Source organism: Octopus sinensis, linkage group LG11 (assembly GCF_006345805.1).
Source record: "Octopus sinensis linkage group LG11, ASM634580v1, whole genome shotgun sequence".
Lineage (NCBI taxonomy): Eukaryota > Metazoa > Mollusca > Cephalopoda > Octopoda > Octopodidae > Octopus > Octopus sinensis.
Genome location: NC_043007.1, coordinates 61,969,555 through 61,981,418, shown reverse-complemented (window position 1 = coordinate 61,981,418; position 11,864 = coordinate 61,969,555). Strand labels below are relative to the sequence as shown.

The 11,864-nt window shown below is 34.8% G+C and overlaps 1 protein-coding gene across 5 annotated transcripts in view; it reads right to left on the bottom strand.

Moving 5' to 3' along the window:
* Window positions 1-7,757: 7,757 nt before the first annotated feature.
* LOC115217338 (major egg antigen) overlaps window positions 7,758-11,864 on the bottom strand; it is a 67,928-nt gene continuing 63,821 nt past the window's right edge. For all 5 annotated transcript variants that reach the window (XM_036507571.1, XM_036507570.1, XM_029786999.2 and 2 more), the window contains one exon: window positions 7,758-10,222. In XM_036507571.1, the coding sequence (XP_036363464.1) occupies window positions 9,218-10,177 (960 nt within the window). In that variant the 5' untranslated portion in view covers window positions 10,178-10,222 and the 3' untranslated portion in view covers window positions 7,758-9,217. The remainder of the gene's footprint in view (window positions 10,223-11,864) is intronic.

The following is an 11,864-nucleotide window of genomic DNA, read 5'->3' as shown; positions in this document are numbered from 1 at the left end:
TTAATTTACTTTAAGGTATGGATGACTTAAGTTTGCTTTTAACCTCTCCATTCTTATACATACCAAGATGATCACTGGCTCGGTGATCATGAGTGCACCAAACCTCACGTGTGCTTATGCTCACATTTTTGTGAATGCAGCTTGCCCAAGAGCGTTTATACATCCATATCTCTTAACGGTTATTTTTAATACATTTCTCACTGGATTGCGTATTCGTTTCTCTTTTTGCCATCTGTGATTTTATTTTTGATCTTCTATATAAATGAAGATATTTCCTCCGTCTGACTGCATTTTATTCTACAAAACGGAAAGTTACATTGCGGAACAGTTGTATTTATTTATCACCCGACGAGATACATCTGCACCACCGGATGCTTCTGATCTAGTTGTTGAGTGTTCCACCCAAGAGAAATCGATGCTAGATGTGTCGAAACAATTGTCGTGATTAATAATAAATTTTCGTATGTTCCATTTCTGTCTTTCATCTGCTATATAATAATAATAATATAATAATAATAATAATAATAATAATAATAATAATAATAATAATAATAATATTAGGGAGTATATCTCCAAACTTACAATGAAAAATTCAATTTAGAATTAAATCAAATTTCACAATATAAATATATAAAATATATAAATTAGAGAAAAACCACTATTATGCAATTCAAGCAATGATAAACATAAACCAAATCATAAATAAAAAATAAAATATATTTTAAAACATATAACTAGATCACTGAAAGTACAAAAAATGAATAAACAATATATAATAAGTATTCGTTAATTGTTTTTTCATTTTTGTACTTTTAGTGATCTAGTTATATGTTTTAAAATATATTTTATATTTATTTATGATTTGGTTCATGTCTATCATTGTTTGAATTGCATAATAGTGGTTTTTCTCTAATTTATATATATATATATTATATATATATATATATATATATATATATATGCATACGCGTATACATATATACATGCATACATACATACATACATACATACATACATACATACATACATACATACATACATACATACATACATACACGCACACACAGAGAAACGCATCATTTTATTTATATGTATATGCTTAATTTAGAATTGCATTTTTGTAAACCTGTTCCATTTGTTCCAAACGTTGACAGTAAACGCACTAGAATTACATACTGCAACCGACTAAGGTGTTTCTTTTCATTCACACATCTTGGTACGTTCGTCAGCCCTTTAACACACTAATCTATTAACACCTAAGAATACTTAGTTTCAAAGAAGCACAGTCTTAAATAGATGCCATTTGATAGTGATGTGTCAAACAACTCAGTGTATATAATTTCCTTTAATCAGCTTAACAAAGATTTTGGGAAAAGACGTGAGAGTTGGGTACGTGTATATATTTGTTTTAGTGTCTTCTTAGTGTATCACCATTCTACCTTTCTATCTTTATCCACTCATAACTTGCGTGCGCATAAACACTCACACATACACAAACACTCAATCACATATACATATACACACATATAAATATATGCTTATATGTATATTTATATATATATATATATATATATATACATACGTACGCATACACATGCATATGCACACACACACACAAACATATTGCACAAGCAAATTGGCAGAGTCGTTAGAGCATTGAGTAAAATGCTTCGCAGTATTTTTTCTGTTTCTATACTCTTATCGTACACTGTGGTCAACTTGGTCTTTTATCCTTTCGGGGTCCGTATAAAAAAATTGAAAAACACCCAATCCTGGACGGCATATGCCTTGTTGTGTTTGTTCCGGCTCTTTTGCATTCTAACTTGAAATACTCCTATGCTTTTCTTGGGTGGCAGGCTTAATACGGCTCCGGCTTAAACTGCCCTCCCCACACCTGGTACCTTGGTGCCTTTATTGGATCCATTTTGTTATTCCACCTTCCTTCCCGCAAGTTTTGGGGGCCTGGTAAAGGGTCATGGGCATTGGCGTTCTCCTGACCGAAAAATAATAATGTGTATATGTTTAGTATTTAAAACACACTGGAGAAGCAGAATGAATTCCTTCGGTGAGCAGAGGATCTTTAGAATTATGTGTTCTACTCAGACAGTGAGTTTCAGCCCACAAGCTTTCACCAGATATTCCACTATCTTATAGATTCGGTAATTTTGCTTCTGTGGTAGCTGAGATGCCATAAGCTTTCTCCTTAAGTAGCTAAGCTGTCACCAAAGGGCAGTATCAACAATTAGATAACTGTTGGAAATGATTGGATATTTTTGTAGAGCAAGAAGTAATCTTTCAGTATTCTAAGTCAGTCATACGTTTTCAATTCTTGTTTGAAACTTTTTCACTTCACTTTTGTTGCTAATATATTTTGTTAACAACATCCATTTCTCTAATCAAATACTCGGGTTTTTAACAGGAATAAAATCGAATAATCTCGCAGGCAATTAAAATAACGTGTTTCTTTAAAAGTAAGTGCGAAGCAATCAACACACGTATTGCTTAGATCCGTTTTCATATATTTTGACTAGACAACAATAAACAGCAAATGCAAGCTGTGGAGATAATTTGTTATCTGTGTGCAGTTGAAATAAAACGATTTCCTTGGGGATTCGAAGCCGGTTCGCCTCCTAAGCATCTCCATCAGTTTTCTTCTTTACTGCTATTGTAGTGACTTGATAATTATTAATGATGTCAACATTTGTACGCGTGCTATTTATAGCTTTACGCATAGGCATATCAACGAAAGAGATTTATGCATTCTAATTTCTTACCGATACGCCCTGTAAAAGTTAGCAGGACGAGGTAACCTTGCTCTTCCACAAAACCTGTTAGCATGCCGAATCACGCGATTGTAATTCTCATGTGACGTCTTATTTTATTAATATTCTGAGAAGTGTTTGGTTACCAGAAACAGTGAATTGTAGAACAAGAAGTCTAATGCCTTCGAGTATTTAGTTTCGTTTCTCTAAATTCTACGTTCAAATCCTGATGGATGCGAATTCCAACGAAGAAATGGATTTAGCTTCATTCTAGTGTTAAAAATGATTAATAATTGCTGTAATTAATAATACATTACAGAAGTTTTATTTCTATCTAAAAAATTTAATTCATTAAAATTATTAGATAACAACTCCCAAGTTTGAAGAGGTGATGAATGTGTAACTACTACTGTAGTTGAATGATATTCTTAAGGCCGCAATTTACTCACACACAACATATTTCAGAGCTTGTCGCTAATTCAATTCTTAACCAAATGGAAAACCGTTAACATTTTTGAAGAGGACTGGCCCCTAGCTACGTTTTGGCATAAAATAATTGAGATTTGGTTTAGCAGAAAAAAAGTTTACATCAAAATTTGTAGCGACGTTATAGGTGAGTAAGAAACGCCACCAATCAAGTTTAGATCTAAATAACTTTATTTTAGAAGCAAAATATATTTATATTTATACTTTATTATGAATATAGTTCTAGGGCACTTTTGATATATGTCACCGGTATCATTGAGGTAAGGAAAAACATATCAACGACACCGCTAATTAACACATTTGACATATTATTAATTAGCATAATAGCATAGCCTGGAAAAAAACATGGATTACATGGAAAAATGAGAGCAAGAGAAATAATATTCTTAAGGTTCTTGCCCAAGATGTCACATTTTAGGACTGAACTCAAGAGCACATGGTTAGGAAACAAGCTTCATTAGCACACTGAGTCACACCTGGGCTTCTCAGGTGTGGCCGTGTGACAAGAAGCTTGCTTCCCAGCCATATGTTTCCAGGTTCTGTTCTACTCCGTGACACCATGGCAAGTGTTTTCTGCTATAACTTCGGGCAGACCAAAACATTTTGGTAGACGGAAAGTGATAGCCAGTTGTGTGTGTGTGTGTGTGTGTGTGTGTGCGCATGTGTCTTTTTGTCTGTGTTTGTCCCACCACCACCATCGATCCCAGTGCTCGACTGGTACTTTATTTTATCGACCTCGACAGGATGAAAGGCAAAGTTATCCCCGGCGAAATTTGAACTAAAACGGACGAAATGCCGCTAAGCATTTCGCTCGGCATGCTAACTATTCTGCCAGCTCACCTAAAGAAAAAAAATAAAGATAAAGATAAAGAGTCCTTCCGGCGTGTGTATTTCCCGTTAGATGGGACGCTGATCCATCGGAGGATTACAAACTTTTTATCAGATGAGTGGACTGGAACAATGCAAATAAATTGTTTTGCTTAAGAACACAGCACATCGCCCGGTCCCGGAATTGAAATCACAATCTTGCAATCATAAGCCCAACACCCTAACCATTAAGCCTCGGGTCTCCACTTTTCAGGTCATAATGTATTGGTTTCAAATTTTGGCACAATGCCAGAAAGTTCGGGGGATGGGGTAAATCAATTACATCGATCCCAGTGCCTTTCATCCTTTCGGGCTCGATAAAATAAGCACTTATTTTATCGAGCTCGAAAGGATGAAAGGCAATGTCGACCTTGGTGGAGTTTGAACTCAGAACGTAAAATCGGACGAAATGCCTTTCGGTGTGCTAATGATTCTGTCAGCTGACCACCTTAAATATAATTTTAAAAAAGAAAAGAAAATGCATAAAGATCATTTCCGAGTCGTACGGCCGGTTTCCCTGTTTTCGTGACGCATATATTTCGCCCTACCTTCACTGGACGGGTTGCCGGATTACTAATTTTTGTCAGCTGAGTTTTACTCAAGAGTACAACACGTCGCCTACTTCAGGAATCCAAAACCACAGTCTTACGTTCTTCAGAACAACTCCTCTAAACATAAAACCGCGTGCCTCCACTTTTCAGCTTCTAATATATTAATTGTATACAACAAATAGCTATGTCGCGAACAACAGAAGCAAAAGAGGTCTGATTTTCAAAGAGGGCTTATTGTGGGTTAATCTGGAGAGTTGGGGGCGAACTTAGCCAGCGTAAGGTTGCACAAAGCCTTAGGATTCCTCTTGCTAGAGTCAATACAGTAATTGTACAATTGCTGGCATAGCAATGGAATCAACAGCATTCTACTCAGATCGTCCTAAGTTTTCTTACAGGACCTTCATGCTGTCAACGGAATTTTCATTTTACTTTCATCTTCTATTCTTATATTTGTTTCAGTCATGTGACTGGAACACCGCCTTTAGTCGAACAAATCGACCCCAGGACTTATTCTTTGCAAACCTAGTACTTATTCTATCATTCTCTTTTGCCGAACCACTAAGTTACGGGGACGTAAACACACCAACGTCGGTTGTCAAGCGATGTTGGGAGAACAAACACAGACACACAAATATATACATATATGTTATGTATGTATATATATATATGTGTGTGTGTGTGTGTGTGTATGTATATATGTATGTATATATGTATATATATGTATATATATATTATATATATATATATAATATATATATTATATATATATATATATATATATATATATATATATGTATATATATATATAGGGCGGGCTTCTTTCAGTTTCTGTCTACCAAATCCACTCATAATGCTTTGGTCAGCCCGAGGCTATTGTAGAAGACACTTGCCCAATGTGCCACACAGTGGGATTGAACCCGGAACCATGTGGTTGAGAAGCAAGCTTCTTACCACGCCTACACCTGTTGTTGAAAATAATCCCCGTTGTAAGGCAGCTGATATTGCAAGACAATTCCAAATGAGTCGGAGTATTTCTGCGAGGCGTCTCCATCAACGTCGATGCTGGAATGAAAATACTAATGGATTAACAAATTCGAAGAAAGCACCAGATAGTATTCGTACAAAAATATCACTAGAACGACTGGTGTCTACTTTTGAGATGCATACATACATACATACATACATACATACATACATACATACATATGTACATGTGTATATATGTACGTAAGTATATATATATATATATGTGTGTGTGTGTGTGTATGTGTGTATGTATATATGTGTGTGTGTGTATGTTCGTATGTATATGTATGTATATATATATATATATATGTATATACATCGATAGAAGAATGAATTATCCTATGTTTATCGTCTACATGGAAAATTCGATGAACCGATACCAGGGTAGCAAATTCTCGTCAGAAACACGGTTGAAGCTACCTGTCCAAGGGTAGAAACTCCGGGTTCATGTGCAGAAATTTGTGTGTTATATATGAATAAATAAATGAATGGAGTTGAACGAAGATGTTAACAAAATTTCTTTACTCTCGACATATGTTTTGAAGACAACATGGTTTCATTCCAAAGGAATAAACGGTGCAAGATGCAATCTTCTCATCAAGAAAGAAAGGGGGCCTCTCTCAACAACAAGACAAACAAAAATTGCGATGACTGCCTACATGGTAAACAAAACGATAATAAGTGTTTAAAAAAAACCGTTAGTAGAATTGACGTCAAAGTTAGATAGTAGGAAGAGAAGGGTTAAAGGAATAATAGGTAGGGAATGAAAAGAATGTTCAAAGGCTTAGGAAAGAATTTCGCTATTGAAGTGGAGTGCACGTTAAGCAAATTGTTCAAACCACAATGACTATCGAAATCATTTATATGAGTAAAATGTATGTTTCTGCCAGTGTTTACATTTGTACGATTTCTCTATGAGTGTGTTTACAAGGGGAACCTTAGAGAAGAGAATATGGAAGAGTTCAGAGTTGCAAATGTTACAAAATCTTCTGCCCTTATCAAAGGGAAAGTATACAGACAGTATGAACCAATTTAACTTAAAATCTATATTATTGTCTTTAAGACGCCAAACTAATTTACTTAGCCCTGTACTATGGCGTTTTTTACTATCTCTGAATATTGAATAATGGTTTGAAATTATCTTGGATAACCGGGAAGTGGACGCTCCTATATAGAAGAAGACATCGGTACCGGAAGAAATTCTACACTGGTAAATAGAATTCTTAATCTTAGAATTACTAGACAAAAATTTAATTCTGTTGGGGTTGTCCTCCGAGATCGCAATTTTTGTTTGTCTTGTTGTTGAGAGAGGCCCCATTTCTTTCCTGATGAGAAGATTGCATCTTGCACCGTTTATTCCTTTGGAATGAAACCATGTTGTCTTCGAAACATATGTCGAGAGTAAAGGAATTTTGTTAACATCTTCGTTCAACTCCATTCATTTATTTATTCATATATATACACACGTACATACATATATATGCAGGTATTGGACAAAATAATGGAAACACCTTAAAAATTTCAAGCAAATTTATTTTAATATTGGGTGGGACCGTCTTTGGCAGTAATTACAGCTTGAATTCAACGAGGTATGAACTTGTACAAAGTTTGAATTGTTTCCAAAGGAATTTTTGTCTATTCTTCAGCTAAAACAGTCTCCAGTTCTTGTAGTGTTCATGATGGAGGATATCGACTCCTTACTTGTTTTTTCTAAAATGCACCATAAATGTTCACTAATATTGAGATCCGGAGACTGTGGTGGCCAGATAAGTTGATCAACATCACTAGAATGTTCCTCATGCTTTGAATTGGTGCATTATCATCCTGAAAGACTGTCTTTCCCTCCGGAAACAGTTCCGCAAACATAAGGTGAATTTGATCAGATAAAATAGTCTTGACTATTAATTCTGCCATGAAGGCAGATTTCATTTTTCGTTTCATTCAAGTATTTGTCGCCCTTTTCGAATTTTGTTCCTCTATCCCCACAAATAGATGCAACACGAAGATGAAAAAAAGAAACAAAAAAAAACTAGAAAAGTTAAGATAAGAAAGAGACAACAACAAGGAACGTATGTAGAGATTTTATAGTCATTAAGTTTCATGTGCATTTTTTTATTGTTTTCTTTTTATTTATCTCTTACAGTTGCTGATCGCTCTCTTGTGCGACGGAAAGCTGAGATGTCGAGTGAATAGACCAAAGTTTTACAGAAACTAAAACAAAATTATATTATCAGAATAATACTCAATCAAATGAAAAAAAGCAAAAATAGGGAACATTTTGTTATATTTTTTTTATATAACAGCTTATCTAACTTCTGTCAATTCTCACGCACAAAACTCATTTCCAAAATACTTGTCTCATCTAGAAGCCATATTTATCAGATTTGATAACAGTTCAGATTGATTGGTAACAATCCTAGGGTGAGGAGGAAAAAAAAAGGACAAAACATAGTGAAATAAATAAATAAATTTCAGCATTTTTTAACTGTCGTTCATGCTTTCGTTCTTTTCTTTCTCTCTTTTTTCTTTCTCTATTGTTCTGTAATCATTGTAGCTTACTATTTTTATCGACGGAAGGTTTAGGGCGAGGTTTTTTTTAAGAAAATAAAGATTATGAGATAGCGCTGCTTTAGGCACATACGAGAACAGATTAACCAAATGTATATGTCTTTGTGTGTGTGTGTGTTTTGATGAGCTGAATGCCTATAATTAAGTTTCTGTTACACGCTCGTTGATACAACAATTTGATCTGTGTGTATGTGTACCCTGTAGATCAAGCTGCCATCTGAACGATAGTGCAAGCACAAAACACAAGTCACGGCACACGGCTCAGCTGGATAAATATAGAAATACAGCCATACTCTATATTATGTGTAGAGTACTTTTACCCTTGTTCTTCACAATATGGAGACATACCTTACATTACATTACATACTATCTTCATTAGTACTTAATTAGTATAAATTTCGCTGAGTTGCATTAAATGTTGAGTATATATGTGTGTATTATCTTCATGTAATACATACATTTATAATGCATACATGCAATACACACATACATACTCAACGTTATATGCAACTCTACAAAATTTGTACTAATTGTAAAATAATAATATTAACATAAACATTATTGCTGTTTATATCGCTATTGTTGTTGTCGTTATGATAGTAGTAGTTGCATTGGTGGTAGTTATATGTTTTCCGTTCAGTTTCAAATATTGGTTTTCTTTCTTTCCCTTCTATTTCTATAGTTTTCTATTTAAGAAAATGCTACAATCGGAAAAATTGTTTTTGTCAACGAAGAAGAATTAGGAACGCCAAGAAATTCTAACCTATAACTGTTTGTTTAATAGCTTATAATTTTATCATTGTATTTTTTTTATCATTGTATTTTTAAAAATAAATTTACTATACAGCTCTTCTTTTACATTATTCGTCCTTCAACCTTCAGTTTTTAAAATAATATATTCCACGGAAAAAAAAAAACAAAAAAATGTTCTTGCACGTTTTATTTCGGATTACTTTCTCAACGTGGATGTACACTAATGGTAACCATTGGACGGTTGGCACTGTCAGTTATGGTAAACTGAGATTCTTTGGTCACAACAACTTTCTTAACATCAGAACTTTGTGTTACGGCGTAGGATTGGCGGGGTAAGGGTTTTAGTGGTGCTTCTATCGTGAGTTTGCCATCTTCAGCCAGAAAAGCATTAACACTCATTGGATCCACAGATTCTGGTAGTTCGTATTCTTTGTTGAATTCTTTATGCATGGTCCTTCCTTCTCTCTTCTCTTCATGACGAGCTGAAACGACTAATTTCCGGTCCATGGTTTTAACAACTACCTCTTCTGGTTTGAATTCGCCAATGTCTACTTGAAGCTGCAGTTTCCTGGAACCGTCTGGTTCTGTAATTATTGGGTTCTGCACGGATGTCTTGTGCGATATGCTGGGAACATTTTCACATTTTATTGGTAGAAACGTTGCTTCCTTAAAAGGAGATTGCTGATGTGTCGGTCCTTCCACTGTAAGAATACCGTCTTTACTGACGACGCAGGTTATTTTATCTTGATCAACATCCCAAGGAATATCTATCTGTCGACTGTATTCACGACTGAATGTGGAATTACCTTTCTTTTCTTCATTTTTTCCATGAATTACAATTCTGTTGTCTTGAATTTTGACTTGTATTTCCTCAGGACTGAAGTCAGAGACGTCAAAGCAAATTTTCAGTTTCCTGATACCTTGACTGTCGACTTCGTACAGACTCCTGAATCCTTCAACCTTGGAGAACTTATCTACGCTTGTCGCATCAGTCGGAGTTAAGGTGAAGAAGTCTTCTTTCATTTTCTGAAAATCTTTCTCCCATTGAGAGCGTTTTTCGGTTACCTGGGTTTCTATACTATTCCACGCTTTCCTTTGGCGGTCCTCAAAAGTTAAACTATCTTTTTTTACTGGAATATGAACTTCAGTGCGATAGTGAGCCATGGCGCTTCTGTTTTCGTCTCTGGCTGTTGGTACCTCCCTGAATACCTGCAAATATAAAATAAAAACGTTCAAAATATACTGTTGCTATCAATTTTTTGGGTAAATCGAAGTTTTAGAAATATATTAAAAAAACAAAAATTAAGTACACTTTGTAAAACATTCACGAAAGTGTTCACAGTTAATAACAATATTTACGGCTAAAGTAAACGTTGAAGATTTATAAAATTAACAAAACCGTCAACAATGCTATGGATAGTAATTTCTTAAAAACATATAATTATATATATTTTAGCCTATATATGAGTTGATATACACCTTTTATTCAATTAATGAAACATAATTATCAAGACATTATAATTAGATTATCAACTTGAATTTTTCATATTTAAAAAAAAATATTTTATTATTTTGGTAATAAATCTAGCTATTTCTCGAAGCATATTTGATGAGAGTAGACATACGCATATATACACACATATAGACACACATATAGACACACATATAGACGCATATAGACACACGTATATATACACACGCATATATACACTCGTTTATTGCGACAAGATTTGAAGACAGGATGTAAAGAGTTGGAACTACAACAAAGCATTACTCAAACGACTCTACCAATTTGCCACATTCTGGGGACATGAAAATAATAAAATTATGCTAAAATATATCATTACCTTCCCTCAATAGTTTTTTTTGTTATACTTTTACGCAAAGTGCACCCTAATATTCTTGAATTTTTAGATTCATCTCCATTTGATAAAGTTCCTATATTCCCTCAACTCACATCATATCGCTTTGATAACACACACACAGACACACACACACACATATATATATATATATGTATACATAAATGCATACATGTACATACATATATACATACACCCACACACGCACTTATATTTTTGTGGCACTCCGTCGGTTACGACGACGAGGGTTCCAGGTGATCTGATCAACGGAACACCCTGCTCGTGAAATTAACGTGCAAGTGGCTGAGCACTCCACAGACACGTGTACCCTTAACGTAGTTCAGAGTCTGACAAGGCTGGCCATATGAAATACATGTACAACAGAAAAAGGAAGAAAGAGTGAGAGAAATTGTGGTGAAAGAGTACAGCAGGATTCGTCCCCCACCCCTGCCGGAGCTTCGTAGAACTTTAGGTGTTTTCGTTGAATAATCACTCACAACGCCCGGTCTGGAAATCGAAACCGCGATCCTACGACCACGAGTCAGCTGCCCTAACCACTAGGCCATTGCGCCTCCACTACACACATATATACACGTACACAAACTAATAAACTTATGTCTCTTGATTTTTATAACTTTGCATGTACACACATATACATGCATACATACATACATACATACATGCATACATACATACTTGTACATATATATATATATAATTTATTATATAGAAGGAGCTTCTACAGGACTAGAACTGTTTCATTCAAGAGAAATCTACAGGAAGATAGTTAACAAGAATTGTATTGGCATTTATACATTTAGGCAGGTTTATAGGGGTGGTGGTGGGGGACTTTTTGGGGGTAGGCATAGCGCAAAAAAATCATACTTGGGGGAGTGGTCAAGGAGTCAGTGGTAAATTCGATAGAAGAATAAATAAAAGAATAAAAAAAAAATAAAATACAAAAATATATAGAAGAATAGAGTTTTAGG